The following is a 14,406-nucleotide window of genomic DNA, read 5'->3' as shown; positions in this document are numbered from 1 at the left end:
TCAGGAAGTGGTGATGAAACACCAAAAGGTACAAAAGCAGAAGTGCGTCTGGCACAGCTCTGACAGTCAGACGGATACACTGATAATTTGACTTCGAGGCTGGCATGAGGTAAGAGCACAGCAATGTTTCACACTTTACGCTGTACAAGATACCTGAAACTAAAACAGAGCCAGGTAAGATATTATATAAAGCGTTGGACATTTTATGAAGCGTTCGATATTTTATGAAGTGTTGTCGTTAAATGTAGGTTGTTTGGAGTTTTGTTTTTTCGTTGTTAAAATTAATAAATTACCAGACAGATTTCCCATTTAAATTGCAGAATAAGTACATTAGTCAGCTTTGGAAATTACTTCTTTTTATATTATGGGGGATACTATTAAGATTGCTTGGAAACTGTCCTGATCTTGATCACCTGCATAAGCCACTTTTGTGCCCGGTGATTACGCAGCAGGTTATCTCACTTTTAACTTGATGTAGCTTTTGTAGATAATCTTCTCAATGCACAACCACAGACATCACAGATATATTTTCGGTTCTTCACTCTAGCACTCTTTGCACTCCTCAAAAATAGCAATCGCTCTCAAACTTCGTTTCTCTTTCATAAGTTGGCATTTGACGGCTGCAGAGTATTTTAACAAAAGGCCTCATTCTTCGCATTCGGGCAAATCTGTTAGAGCAAGAGACGAGATTAAAGTATTTCCTCTGAAGTCTTGCCAACGTTCAGCCTTACTACTACTTCTAATTTATAGTTTGTGGTTTCAGCCAATGCATGCATAATTTTCAAAATGTTCTCATGGTATTTTACGGCCTGTGCCCAAAAGTAAGAAAACAAGATCACATCTCCCACACGACTGAGAGGTTTCAGGTGGCTTGTGTCAGTCGTGTTTCATACATATATTATAGTGTGGGAACGAACAGTAATGACAGGAAAGAGGCTTTCGCAACCTTACTTTGAAATCTTGGCAGAGCTGTTGCAATCAAATCATTTATTTTTTCTCCGCAGTGCCAACATGACAAACTGTTCATTTGCCGAGGTGGACGACACCATGAAATACGTGGAGCTGATCATCTACATTCCTATATTCTGCTTTGGTCTGTTTCTCAATGTTGCGGCGCTGATAGTGTTCTGCGTCTTTCTGCGAAAGTGGACTGAGTCAACTATCTACATGACCAGCTTGGCTCTGATGGACATGCTCCTCCTCTTCCCTCTCCCCTTCAAAATGCACGCCACTAATCACACATGGCCGGTCGACCTGCGCCGTCTGTGTTCGGCCTTGGAAGGCCTGTATTTTGTGGCTATCTATGGCGGCGTCTACACCATCATGTGTATTGCTGGGGATAGGTGGGTGGCTATATGTCACCCGTTCAAAGCCAAGCAGCTGCGTTCACCCAAAGTAGCGCTGGTGATCTGCGCCGTGGTCTGGTTGGTGATGCTCACAGCAGTTTCTTTCACCATCTACAGCGTCAGGCTGGACGCAAAGGAAAAGTTCCACTGCTTCCACCAGTTTTCAGCAGAAAGCTGGAGCCCTCGCGTGATCATGAGTCTGCAGATGTTTGGCTTTGTGATACCTGCAGTGGTGGTGGTTTACTTTTCCGTTCATACTATCTACGCGCTGCAGAAGTCTGGAAGGAACAGCCCACAGAGTCAGGCCTGCGTGAAGATCATCTACAGCAGTCTGAGTGCCTTCCTGGTGCCTTTCACCCCAAGCCACTTGGCCATCCTGCTGCAGTTCCTGGTGAGATGAATGTAGTAAACCTTTACATGTAAAGAATGAAACAGTAAACAGCAAGCACGTGTGGCAAATTCATCTCTTCTGAAGGTTCGTTAGGTGGCAGAGGCTTTAGGTCATATCATCAATTTACTCATCGCCCACTGGGTTTCATTCCAAGATCAAATACTTTAATAAGTAATGCAGTCTGAAAGGAATCAGGCAGCATCTGAAAAATATAATCTGTACCGTACAAATAAAAGAAAATAACTTTAGTTCAGTTAAAGTCTATAATGTAGAGAACTGGTTTCCCAAGAACTCAAGGAACCACTTTAAAAAAACAAACAACTTTAATAAAACAATGAGCCGTGACTTCTTTTGGGAACTCCTCGCTTGTATTTAAAAAAATAAAGATAAATAAAGAAAACAAAGAAATAAATAATTAAACCTAGCATAATGGATCAGACCATTACCAGGATTTTTGAAATACTGATATTTTTGTGGATTGTAAGAATTTAGCTCGTTTTAGTTGGAAGAATGAAAAACCAATGACTTATGTCTGAAATATTTTACAAGACATTTCTCTTAATGGGTCTCATTAATTAATTAAAAAAATAAAATATATATACGACCTCAATTTTTATGACTTAATTTTAATATTCGGTCAGTTTCAGTTGAAAGTGTAGGCTAAATACTTAAATGCAGATGTGACATACCAGAGCTGCTGCATACAGGAAAAAAAAACAAAATAACCACCGATATCATCTATTAATGTCTGCGCTGCACCTCATGCCAGTTTATGACGTGTTCAGACTGTTGAAAGCTGTGCTACTGATAGCGCTGACACAACTGGATACGCTTTTAGAGGCCTAGTTTTTAGACGACAAACAGACTTGCCGGGTCTAAACCGACACACAACACACACCGCAGATGCACACTGCAAAGTTATCTCTGGTAGCAATGTCAGATTTTGTAAAAGCTGAGGTTCTAATACATGTTGGCGGGATGGTGCACTAATGTTTCTTTTTGCCTCCTACACCAAGGTGCACCAGCGTGTGATTGAGGACTGCAGCGCCAAGGCCCACATCAGCCTGTTCTTACAGGTCACTATGTGCCTGTCCAACATCACCTGCTGCCTGGACGCTCTGTGCTACTACTTCATCACCAAAGAGGTGAGGAACACCAAAAACACCATCAGGATGTCACTGATGAGGAGACCCACCTTCAGCACTTCAGAGGTGTGATCGAAGTATGAAGACAGTACTATAATATAATTTGTCCCCAGAGCCCCCGGTGGTGGTGAAAACAAAATGTGGCTTCTTATTTTAGCAGGGCACTCAAACCGTAGAGCCAGAGTAGGCGATGAGAAACTCCACTAAGACAAATGGGTGGAAATGAACCAGGCCAGAGTGCAAACTCAATTAACCACTAAGCAGAGAGAAAGGCTTCATGATCTGGTCCAGCAGCAGGAAGCCTGTAGGCACCAGCTTAACCTCAGAGAGCTACCACCCAACTGTAGGCTTGCAAGAAAATTCCACCGACAAGCCACAATGTGACATGTTTATGAAGCGACTTAAGGGAGACGGCTCCAAGCGCTCACAAGGTAGTTCAGGCCTGCGTATTCACACTGAGCGAGAAACTGACAGGCGGTGCGATTCCTTTCAGAGGCCGAGTCATTTAGATTATCAAAAGGTCGAGAATTAAATTAGCCCGTGGAAAACAAGATCGCTTGATTACAATCGGGGAGACATTTCATGCAAACTCATTATACAAGTCTATAATTGAGTCAGATTATATCTCTAACATATGAAATACATAGTTACATAAAAAGCCAACAAATTTGAGCAAATATATGATGATCAACTTTCATATTGATTCAAAAATACATTTCTATATTTCTTTATCTGGTACACGAATAAATCACGACCTGTAAATCACACCGACGGCGACCAGTTGCGCTCTTTAAGGACACGGATGCTGTCAAAGAATTATTAATTATTCATTTACAATTAGCACCGTGACAACAGATGTTTAGAAACCTTAAATGATACTTTCAACTTTTTTTATTTATTCATTATTATCTCAGTTGTTGACGTATCTTTCATCCGTCCATTGTGACTCTCTCGTTACAGAAGTGACTCTACCACCGATTAATAAGCAGCTGTAAATACTGTGTTATAAATGAGCCAACCCGTTAATTCTGGGTATTCTGACATGGTTATTTAGTTTGGGGAATTTAATCCGTCCTATGAGTTATTATTTTTATAAGTAAATGGTTTTCTTGTTTAGTTTTTCTTATTTTTCACTCCAGCATAATATAAAGGAGGATTATACTGTATAGATTTTTCTAATGTTTTTCTTATGATGTCTGCTAACGGTCCTACAGAACCATTGGACTGATCACATGTTTTCATTTGTTTCTCTGTCAACGTATATAAGTGACATTGTTGTTGGCCCTGACATATGTGAATATTTGTTTTTACTTTAAGTATGTAGCCTTAAATGTGCAATAAAGTTTTTCAAATAGAATTAAGCTGTTAATGGAGGTCGGCCGGGGGCTCGAGTACCATGGGACGGATTTGATATCTGTATATTTACAGGAGACATTTGACTGATGTGAATGCAATCAAACCTAAACCCAAAATGGAAAGTTGTGTGTGAAGTACACCGACGGCTGCCGACGGCCCTATATTACTCATGTTGAATGGTTATCTGTGATAAGAGGGGAAGGGGTCTCTAAGACTGACGCTCCATTGTGGGATATACTCCACATTTTGTGCTGTTTTTATTGTATTATCAGTTCACTGAAAAGCTCTTTTCTAAATCCAGGATCAAGATGTGAAACTACCATCTGACTTTTTTTTTTGCATTACTTGTGTCTCGAAACTATCCTTTTGCATTAAGTGTCCTCTTTTGGTTTTAGTTTTCGGTGTGCTCATTTCTGTTTTGTTTGTTTTTTTTTGCCTTATTTCCGTTTTTGTAAAATATTCCATGTTTTAAATTAAACTTACGAAGCCACAGAGCGTCTTGATCTGACTCACACCGTTCGCAGGTTCTGCCCTTTTTCCTGTTCTCTCTGTAAGTTAGATGAAGGCAAAAACAAGATGATTTAAATGCGTATTTATCGGGGGAAGCAGCAGGATATTGTTGATTTATTTGGCATGGTTGATGCTCAAATTTTATCGGTTCGACTTCTATAGAAAATTACAGAATTACACATAATGCTTGGTCAACTTATCTAAACCAGTGTGACATAAGTCCTAACGACAAATATCCCTCCTCGGGTTTACACTGAAATAAATCTAACCACATCTTGTGACATGTGCAACTTATCATGATCCTGCAGTTTTATTTTTTCTGTTAAACCAAGTCATCCACAGACAATGATGCAGATTAAAGTTGTTTGTCCCAGTTGCGTTATGCATGTCTGTGAGGAAGTTTACAGGAAGCCTGGTAAAAAAGAACTGATAAGAAAATGTATCTTAACCCGTCATCTGCAGACTGATTGTGAATGCTTGTCTGATACTGAAGAACAGTCAAAAGACAAGAAAAGTTTGATCCTTTATTCTTAAAGCAGCGAGAAAAATCGACTGTACAGCGAAGTATCCAAGACAATGAAATATGAGCACATGTCGCGGATCTCACTCGACAGACACCGTTTTGCTCCATTAGAAAGACGCCCCAAACTTCTCTCTCTCTTTTTTTTTTTTTTTTTTTTCTTAAGTTGGGATGAATCATCATTGTAGAGATCATAATGCCAAGATAGGAAGGACTGGGTGCTGGCAAGAGCTAAAGACAACGGGCAAATCTGAATGAAGCGGAGGAAGAGCGGGCGGGACAAAATGAGTTGGAGTCTTTGATATCATCTACAGTGAGTGATCTGGCATTCTTTCTGAATATTTTATAAGCCCATAACTCTTCATAATAGCATCACCGACTGCAGACTTTGGTTCCTTCTGTCCCTCTAAAGCACTGCTACTAATTACAGTCTAAAGCCATTTAAATCCAAGGAGTAGTAAAGTGTGATACCAAAGGAAATAAGCCGTAAAGAAATGATTGGTCACAAAACAAGTCGATTTTAGATAAAAATCTATGCATGTAACAATATGAAATTAAGAAGAATTTACAGGATATATTGCTTAGGAACAATCAAAGATATTTACACCATTCATTAATGATACAAACCAGCAAAGAAACGTCTTAACTACATGAGGTATGTTTTGCCATTTGGTGACATTCAAACTGACTAAAATTAAAAAACGAGAGACAAACATGTGTGCACGGCACAAGCAGCTTCCAAGTATCCTCAAAATCAACCACAGTGCACTGACTTACTAAAAAATAAATAAATTACAATTCTAAATCAAGTCATCATGTAAATGTGACTTGAAAACTGACACAAATTTTCTGCACGACGTGACAAGCTACAGATATATCCTAACACATCTATAACATCTAAATATACAGACAATCTGAATAAAAAAAGACGAGAACGATCAAAGAGCGTTTGCAAGTTCAGACAAAAACAAACATTCAAACTGAAACTAAATCTGTTGGACAAGTACTTGCTCTTAAAGTGCAGTTTAACGCCTAAGGAATTCAAGAGGTATGGTTTGAAATTGGCTTCAGTGTTGGATGGCTGTGATTTCCGCCTCAGATTTAGAACCTGTCGCAGATGACGGTCTCGACCACAAAAGTGTTCTCAAAGTGACGGATGCTGTGACACTTCTTTGTCTCACGCCTCTCGATACCTGGAAGAGAAGAAACGGGCACACATTTAGAAAAATCTGTTCAATACTGAAACTGGAGGTTGAGTCGTATCTACTGCTGCTGCTGCCATTTTGAATCAGCAGTGGTGATCCCCGCAAATCACGTCCTTATATGTACTCAGGGGAAGTTTGTTGTATCATTTCTAAAGCTCTCAAACCAATCAGCGGCAGCAACGACACCGGTATCTCTGATGCGCATCACTACCTCCTCCACAGTGTGTGGATGTGTCCACTGCACTACCAGTGACTCACATAGCAGGAAGTTCCCAGACTGCCCACACACACACACACTGACATAAAATTCTGTTATGGGAGCATTTTACACTACAGACAAGGAAGCCCCTATTTGGTTCTTAACACTTTCTATAGGGTCATTCTCACTTTGCTCCTACACACCAAATCTAATAAACTGGATTCCCTGTGATTCAGTGGAGGAACCGCTCCCTCCTCAGAAACAGAGAGATCACACGGACCCAGCACACGTCACATGACTCAACATCTCCGAAGAGTTGGTGTGAAAGAGGGTGATAAATAGCGGAAGTGACCCAGCACATTATCACTTTTCATTTGGCATCGTCACATGTCTGAATTGGCTGTAAAGGGAAGCGGGTGTGTTCACTCACGTTGGCGCTGGTTGCGGCGTCTGAGGCGGTAGGTTTCTTTGCCGTAACAGAGCCTGTGGATGAAGGGGCCCAGCTGTCTCATGTTCCTCACCCTCCCTGTCACCACCATCTCCTCCTGGATGATGTAAGTCTGAGGAAGGTACGTCCCCCTCTGTGGCAAAGAGACACAAATTAATCACTCGGCTGATCTGTCTGTGGGAGGAACACTGCCAATGGGAAGATGGGAACACGCTGTCCTTCACTCTCTCAGACAGCCATTTATCTCTCACAATGCGTTCACAACAGTTTCACCAGTGACGTTAACGGCAATTGCATCAAGAGCCTCACCTTGACATTGACAAGCAGCTCCCACAGATTCCGTGGAGGCATCACCAAGGTTGTGTTGAGCTCGGTGATGTAGCATTTGTCCAAGGAAATGTCATGATACGCTGTGAGGCCCTGGAGGAAAATAAAATAATATGTTAAGCCCTAATTAAATACTCTAACAAGTAAAATACAATGAGGGGAAATAATGAGCGCATAAAAATGCCTTAACCTACCCTCTGAAAGTCATGGATGATATCAGCAGGGTCGCTGCCTCCAAAATGAGGCACAGGTACGCTGATCTGTTCATAGTTGTCATCAAGATAGATGCCAACATTCTCCTCGAGTTCTTGCCGCCCCCTCAGAGGAGCATACACCGAGTCCTCATAGATGACCCGGCAATGGAACAAGCTGTCTTCTGGTATCTGCTAATGTGACGCAACAGAGCCGAGTTAGCATGTGACACTTTCTTTAGGCGTCTTTTTTTAACCACTGGGTTGAAAGTACAGAAAAAGAAATGAGTCGACTAACCTGAGGTATAAAGTAGTAGCGATAGACGTAGATGGAGGCCAGCACCAGTCCTGACATGAAAACCACCAGGCCAAAGGTGAGGCAGCACAGGCCCGCTGGAAAAGGCTTCTTGGGCCTGACAGGATGAACCAGCTGATCCTGTTAAGAGAAAAGCCGACTGGTTAGAAAAGCACTTCAGTTAAAACCTTTTAATGTAGCAAATAGGTCTTAAATGTTGACTGGAAGTGAACATTAAGTTCCATGATGGAGCATCGGTGGACGTAATGTCCTCTGACACCGTCACGCTTTCCTATGCAAAGCACAAATTGTAAAAGAATCAATTCTGGCAGGAGGCTGTCGCCAAGTCGTTAGTCAGGCGAGGAGATCTGGTAGACGTAGGATGGACGGGGAATGAGGCATGCCAGATGCCCACCCACAGTCTCTCAGTCAATCTGCTGCCTCTCCCTACTACTGTTGCCATGGAGAGCGGAAGCAGGGAGAACAGATTGTGCCAGGCTCTGACGAAGACGCTGGCACGTGGCCGTCTGGGTCTATTATTAGGGGCCTACCTCCACGCTCCATATTTGCAGATATTCAGTCTTAGCTCCCCATGGTGGGCGCCTAAACAAGAAACAATTGCGTGGAGCAGGAGTCCCTCGGCAGAGGCGGACATATTAATAGATCTACACGCGCTGGCTCTGACGCCTAGCCTCCCATGGCAGCCAATCAAAATCCACACAGCCTTTGACATCATGTGCTTTACTTACGTGTTGACGTAAAATAAAAGGGGGGGGGGGATGATGATGAATGCGTCATTTAGCTTGTTCACTGTGTGCAGTGTGTTGGGTAAAACAGGATGGGGCTCAGACACACCATCCAGTGTGTGCCAGATATCTAATTTTGTTAAACTCCTGGGACGTAGTCCACAAAATAGGCTAAGATAACTTAAAGTGACAAGCCTGACTTCCTCAACACATACATTATCTATCTATCTATCTATCTATCTTATTGCAAGCTAATTTTGAGAGATTATAAAATGGCTAAGCTGCCTTTAGACAAAATCAGCGGTTTCTACACAGTCTCTGCAGATTTGCATAGTATAACATCCCGTGTCTCTACTGACTGGTGCAGTAACCACATCTGACAGGTGTTCTGTCTTCTACGACAGAAATCTAAAAAAGTGCGGCCATCTGCACACCTAAATCGTGAAGATGTGTGGTGTATTTACAGTGACGGTGTCAAGATGGACAGTAAGCTCCCTGCAGTATGTGCCCTAGCCCTAGGGGCAGCTAACCAAGGTGACGTAATGTCAACATCCTCCAGACTGCTGTGCTGCTGGGTCTATTGTCTTGTTATCAGATAATTACTGCACATTATTTGTAGCTGCTAAGAAATATATTCTATAGTAACTACTATTATATAGTAAATGCAAAAGCAAGGCTATAAACTACATGATTTCACTCAGTAGTAATAATAAACACAAGTCCAGTGTAGTACTGCATATACCATGTGCTAGCTTTTGTTTACATATAAAGATATTTACATTAAAAAACACGGATGGTCTGACAGTAAATATTAAATAAAGTAATACGAAGATGCATGCACAAGTAAATCACGACTAAACTCTTATCATAACTACTTATCTATAGCTCAGTGCTGCAGTATAGCCTGGTCATGCTACACCGAGACAACAAGACAAATGCCACAGCATGAAACAAAAGAAGGACAAAGTGTGGAAACTCACGTGAGCCTGAGGTATAATGATCTTGTCCGCATCGTTGTCTTTTTCGGGCTTCTGCGCCGACACTTGCTGGAAAGTGATCTTCACCATGTTTGTTTTTAGGATGAGTGTGTATTTGCTGTGTCTCTCCTGTGTCTGATTCAGTGCGCTGGTCTCATCCACCGAACCGGGAAGATTATATAGCGGCAGATCAGTCTCGCCCCCGGTGCTCGGTGACCTCAGAAGAGCGTCTTCTCTGACGAACGAGCACTGTGTGGGACCGAGGGAAAAGCCGCCTCGCCGCTGTCAAAATAAAAGTCCATAACGGGACATAACGCTTAAATCTAAAATAAAATCCACGGTTTGTGGGGCTATTGGTTTAAAGACAAATATATTTAAATATGTAACGCTATTTAGCCCCAAAGTATATAATATTATGCCCCTGTTGTGGATATTAGAGTACAAAGAGCTCTTATTTTGAAGAGAAGTACCCGATATGGTAGTGCTTTCCGTATTTTATTTAAAGCTGAATCTCCTCTTCTCCACCGTATTCCCAACACTATCATCCGGAAATGTAGTGATGTTTAGCCAGCTACTATACTGCAATAAAGTTATCAATAGGTCACATAATAATGATAAAAATAAAATAATAATAATACTTAGTATTATAATATAGTTTATAGTATTATATATAGTTTACACCATATAATTTATCTGAATAGAGCTTTAACAAGTCTTATGTTTATAGAAATATATGTGATTATAAAGTGTTAGTTTTTAGGGCTATAGATATAATCTGCAGACATAAATATCTTTCACAAAACGGGCGTAATGTGGAGTATAAAATGTTGAATCTCAACTGAAGTCTATCACCAGTGTAATACTGAATAGATATATGCAAATCGACACATGGGGCTTTTCACAGATGTACTGTACGAACAGCTCTGTGTGTCTCCATATGTGAAGAATCATAACAGTGTCCATATATGACTCACTACAGCCTACCGAGTGTTATCTATCTGAACAAAAGAGGTCATCTGAGTTGACAATGTATAATAAAATAAGCACTTTTTTGACCCTACAACAGAATAAAATCCAAATAACTGGAGGCTGTAGGGTCTTTACAATCATTACTCGTGGGAGTGAATGGCCCATATCGTCTAATTCACATTAGTTTTTCTTACAAGAGTGGATCAGTGGCCTATAGGGCTGATGGTTCACAATCAAGCAACAAATAGGCCCCAAATAACTAATGATCTAATGTGAGAATTGGTCTGTAGTGGTGAGCATTATCTTAAAGGCAGTGCTGAGGTGTTCTTTTTCTTGCAGGATTTATTTTTCTATTATTATTATTGTGTCCACTGTTGTTATACTGATTAATATTAATGTATAAATTGTTCATATTATCCGGGCTCGATTTTGGCTCAAGTCCACAAGTTGGGACAGAAGCTGACACTGATGTTTTTAGGGAAGGGAAGGGAAGGGAGGGGGGGGGTACGAGCATTGCGCGCCCTCGATGTCTGCAAGCCAGCTCACCTATTGACATGTAAATGAGCCGATTTAAAAGCCCAGTACATGCCCCCTCGGAGGAGCATTAACAGCCCCGGCCATCTGTCCCACCGACGGGCTCTAACGGCTCTCTGGATTACACACCAACCTCCAGTCCAACGGGCACCGCCGCCTGGGTTACACCGCACCAACATGGCCCCCATCCGCAGCAACAACACCAACGGTCTGGACAGAGGGGATGACGGCAGTGGGGTCGCGTCTGACAGAAAGGTAAGAGCCCGGGTGAGCACCTAACGCCGTTAAATCAAGTAGTGTTTCAACTTATAGTGACTCCATTGTCCTTACTTGTTTGGCTGGCAGATGAGGAAACCTCTGGTGGAGAAGAAGAGAAGGGCTCGCATCAATGAAAGTTTACAAGAACTCAGGGTTCTCATCGCAGACGCAGAAGTAAGATACTAAACTTACACGCCACACTGTTCTTGAACATCTTACTTTAGCTAGCATGTGTTTAGCTTAGCTTGTGTTGCTTACGTTTTTTTTTTTTCGTTTTTTTTTTTTTTCTTGTCACCCGCTGCAGTTACAATCAAAGATGGAGAATGCTGAAGTGCTGGAGATGACAGTGAAGCGAGTGGAAAGCGTCCTGCAAAACCGTGCTCAAGGTAAATACTACCTGTAAACTATTTACTACGTATTTACTTGACTATAAGTAAAACAAGAGTTAAGTTTCCCTGATTAGCAACTCCTAAATCATTCTTCCGCAGAGCAATATAGTTCTTTTGAACTACTGATTGGTTTATAGGTGTTTACTGCGGATTGATATTAATATTCTAATCAACTGTAATGCGACCACAGGTGTCCTTCGACCGCGCCTCAGCCAATCACAACAGAGGGCCAGACGTTTGTACGGAAGTTCTGACTAACGGCCGTGCTATGTCTTTCCTCAGAGGTGGACGCTGTGAACCGTGAAGCCTGCGAGCGTTTCGCCGCCGGCTACATCCAGTGTATGCACGACGTGCACACTTTTGTGTCCAGCTGTCCGGGGATAGACCCAACGGTAGCCGCGGAGCTGTTGAACCACCTCCTGGAGAGCATGCCCCTCAACGACGAGGACCGGCTTCGGGTGATGCTGCCGGACACGGCGGCAGACTACCCCGGATGTAACAGCACTTGGCCCCTGCCTGAGAGCATGTACACGGCCCTGGTGTCCCCGGCGCCCACCACGTCCTCCACGGACGACCTGTGCTCTGACCTGGACGACACAGACTCAGAGCAGAGCCAGGTTTCCTCTTCGGAGGAGGGAGACAGCCAAGATGTGCTGCCCTGTTTAAATTACTCCAAGTTAGTGTGGAGGCCGTGGTAGATCCTTTCAAAAGGAGCAGCCTGTTTTTAAACTAGTAGATGGTTTGTGTTAGGATGTGTGTGGGATAGACCTCAGTACATGACAAGACACTGCTGAGATGACAACTTTAAACTTGTTGAAAGGCGTCTGAGAAGCTCTTTTTAAACATATCCTGGAACTATTTAATAATAAATAAAATATGTAATTAAATCTTTTCTGCAGAGGTCAGTGACCTGCACGGTCTACAGTCGTTAGTGCGTTGGCCTTCAGTGAAGGGGGTAAATGCATATGTAAATATGTACGTGTTGAATATAACTGGGCTGCGTAGAAAATAGCTGCCCCACTAGAGATGCAATGTAAGCTGTGTGTAAATTATTTCCTATTTAGGACGTCTTTGTATTTATACATGTCAAGTGACCATTAGTAGGCTACCTCATCGGATTCGTTTCAACTTTTCAATAAATATCTTTTTAACAAATCACCTGTTTTACAGTTCCATTTGTGCAGCAGACTCTTTAAAAAGGCCACATTTCACACACAAGGATCCCACTAACCACCCACCTACGGCTGTTTCCAAGATATTACTTATTACTCTGCAATTGTGGACCATTTGTGTACACGCTCCCTCTCCAAGATCCTAACACATCGTAGGCATTTGTGAGGTGTGAAATGAGTAATCCGCTCACTCCTTATATAGACCTGCTTGAGAACTCCACAAATTAGTTTTATAACGGTACTTCAGATTTCTTTTTTGTTGAGGTTTTTAAATAACACGGGGGACACTTTTTCTCGGTCATGACTCGGGGCTTTTCTCAAATGAAGCCACCGCAGTTTAGATTTGAATAAAAGCATCAGTTATCTACAGTGTGTTCTTGGCTGTATGCACTCGTTCATGATTTACCCCGTGCAATATTCACCTTTAAAGTAGCAGATGTGGGCTCAGCCAGAGCTTTCGTCTGCGTCTTCAGACGCGACCTCTGTGGTCCTGGTGGGAGCCACAGACACAGTTCTGCCTCTGCGCCGTCATGAATGAGAAAAGGCGGCAATCCTGAAGCCAGTCTTAATCCATCTCTAGTCAAATGTCTCCTCCGGTGTTCCTGTGATGTCTAAAGTGTCAGTTCTCACACTGTCCACAGTCTTAACACCCCCCTCCTACCCCCTACTTAAAGCTAGACCTCTGGTGAAATGACAAGAAAAAGATTAATACACTTGATTAAAGAAGAGATTCTTCTTCTTATTTAACATGTGTAATATTAGAAAGTAATTAATAAGCTAGGGGCTTGTATTTGACTAGTCTGTGTTCTCACATTTACTTTGTACAATCAAGACAAAACTGACTATTAAATACATGCTACTTAATACTTCTCATTTAAAAGGAAAGTTTACACTGAAACTAAATCTCTCTGGCCTGCTGTTAATAGTATTTGAAGACTTGAATCATGATAATACTTTATATATAGCACAATAATATTTGATATAAGATAGGAGGATTAATATAAACTTTTGAAAGAAAGGTGTCATTAAAGCCATATTTTACGTTGTAGTATTACTTTACAAAGACTGAAAGAGTAAGTAAACGAATCCAAGACGCTGAACTTGATTCAGTCCTCTCACATGCGACTCTCTGTGACCACACCGGATCTCCAGAGGTGTAAATGGGCGCCGCGGGAGAGCAGTTGTTAAGATTTCGCACATCAGCTTGTAAAAAAAAAAAAAAAAAAAAACAAGTATGAAGGTGTTAATCTTCGGAGGAAAGAGTGTCGCTTTGATCAGCAGGATCTGCTGTCTGTCTGCAGAGAAGACTCCAGGGCTCGGACGGACAGATATTTGCATCAAGTCATCAAGTCACCAGCAGTGACTCTTACTGTACCCTGATTTATTTTATACAGATATTGTGCTCATGTGCAAACAAAAAAAAAAAAA

The 14,406-nt window shown here is 41.9% G+C and overlaps 3 protein-coding genes across 5 annotated transcripts; 2 read left to right on the top strand and 1 right to left on the bottom strand.

Moving 5' to 3' along the window:
* Window positions 1–71: 71 nt before the first annotated feature.
* LOC311489803 (G-protein coupled receptor 55-like) lies at window positions 72–5,002 on the top strand. Of its 2 annotated transcripts, XM_084547080.1 has the most exons (3): window positions 72–109; window positions 1,005–1,737; window positions 2,754–5,002. In XM_084547080.1, exons 1-3 carry the CDS (start codon window positions 105–107, stop codon window positions 2,952–2,954), a joined length of 939 nt encoding a protein of 312 aa, XP_084403206.1. In that variant the 5' UTR covers window positions 72–104; the 3' UTR covers window positions 2,955–5,002. The 2 variants fall into 2 exon arrangements, with proteins under 2 accessions (XP_084403206.1, XP_084403205.1); XM_084547079.1 differs by lacking the exon at window positions 72–109 and having other exon boundaries at window positions 799–1,737.
* Window positions 5,003–5,068: 66 nt separating this feature from the next.
* On the bottom strand, window positions 5,069–11,704 carry itm2cb (integral membrane protein 2Cb). 2 transcript variants are annotated; one of them, XM_084547076.1, is made up of 9 exons: window positions 11,610–11,704; window positions 11,490–11,516; window positions 11,293–11,403; window positions 9,660–9,938; window positions 7,937–8,074; window positions 7,642–7,833; window positions 7,430–7,540; window positions 7,103–7,253; window positions 5,069–6,461 (listed from the first exon to the last, which is right to left on the bottom strand). In XM_084547076.1, the coding sequence occupies exons 1-9, from the start codon at window positions 11,646–11,648 to the stop codon at window positions 6,370–6,372; spliced, it is 1,140 nt and encodes a 379-aa protein (XP_084403202.1). In that variant the 5' UTR covers window positions 11,649–11,704; the 3' UTR covers window positions 5,069–6,369. The 2 variants fall into 2 exon arrangements, with proteins under 2 accessions (XP_084403202.1, XP_084403203.1); XM_084547077.1 differs by having other exon boundaries at window positions 5,077–6,461; window positions 11,676–11,698.
* A 29-nt stretch (window positions 11,705–11,733) lies between these two features.
* LOC311489894 (transcription cofactor HES-6-like) lies at window positions 11,734–12,504 on the top strand (the record flags this gene model as incomplete). Its single annotated transcript, XM_084547204.1, has 2 exons — window positions 11,734–11,803; window positions 12,089–12,504. The coding sequence occupies 2 exons, from the start codon at window positions 11,734–11,736 to the stop codon at window positions 12,502–12,504; spliced, it is 486 nt and encodes a 161-aa protein (XP_084403330.1).
* Between the last annotated feature and the right edge of the window lie 1,902 nt (window positions 12,505–14,406).

This window comes from Chelon labrosus (genome assembly GCF_963514085.1).
Source record: "Chelon labrosus genome assembly, chromosome: 6".
Taxonomy (NCBI): domain Eukaryota; kingdom Metazoa; phylum Chordata; class Actinopteri; order Mugiliformes; family Mugilidae; genus Chelon; species Chelon labrosus.
Note: the sequence above shows the minus strand (reverse complement) of the source record. Positions and strands in the feature narration are given on the sequence as shown.

What these genes read in the sequence shown, in the direction of transcription:
- LOC311489803 (XM_084547079.1), top strand. Translation starts at nt 922, where the DNA reads ATGACAGGAAAGAGGCTTTCGCAACCTTACTTTGAAATCTTGGCAGAG. An exon ending in CCATCCTGCTGCAGTTCCTG is followed by an intron (nt 1,738 to 2,753) that starts GTGAGATGAATG and finishes TCCTACACCAAG; the next exon opens with GTGCACCAGCGTGTGATTGA.
- itm2cb (XM_084547076.1), bottom strand. Translation starts at nt 11,648, where the DNA reads ATGCTAGCTAAAGTAAGATGTTCAAGAACAGTGTGGCGT. An exon ending in CTCATCTGCCAGCCAAACAA is followed by an intron (nt 11,404 to 11,489) that starts GTAAGGACAATG and finishes CCTTTCTGTCAG; the next exon opens with ACGCGACCCCACTGCCGTCA. An exon ending in GCTACTACTTTATACCTCAG is followed by an intron (nt 7,834 to 7,936) that starts GTTAGTCGACTC and finishes GCGTCACATTAG; the next exon opens with CAGATACCAGAAGACAGCTT.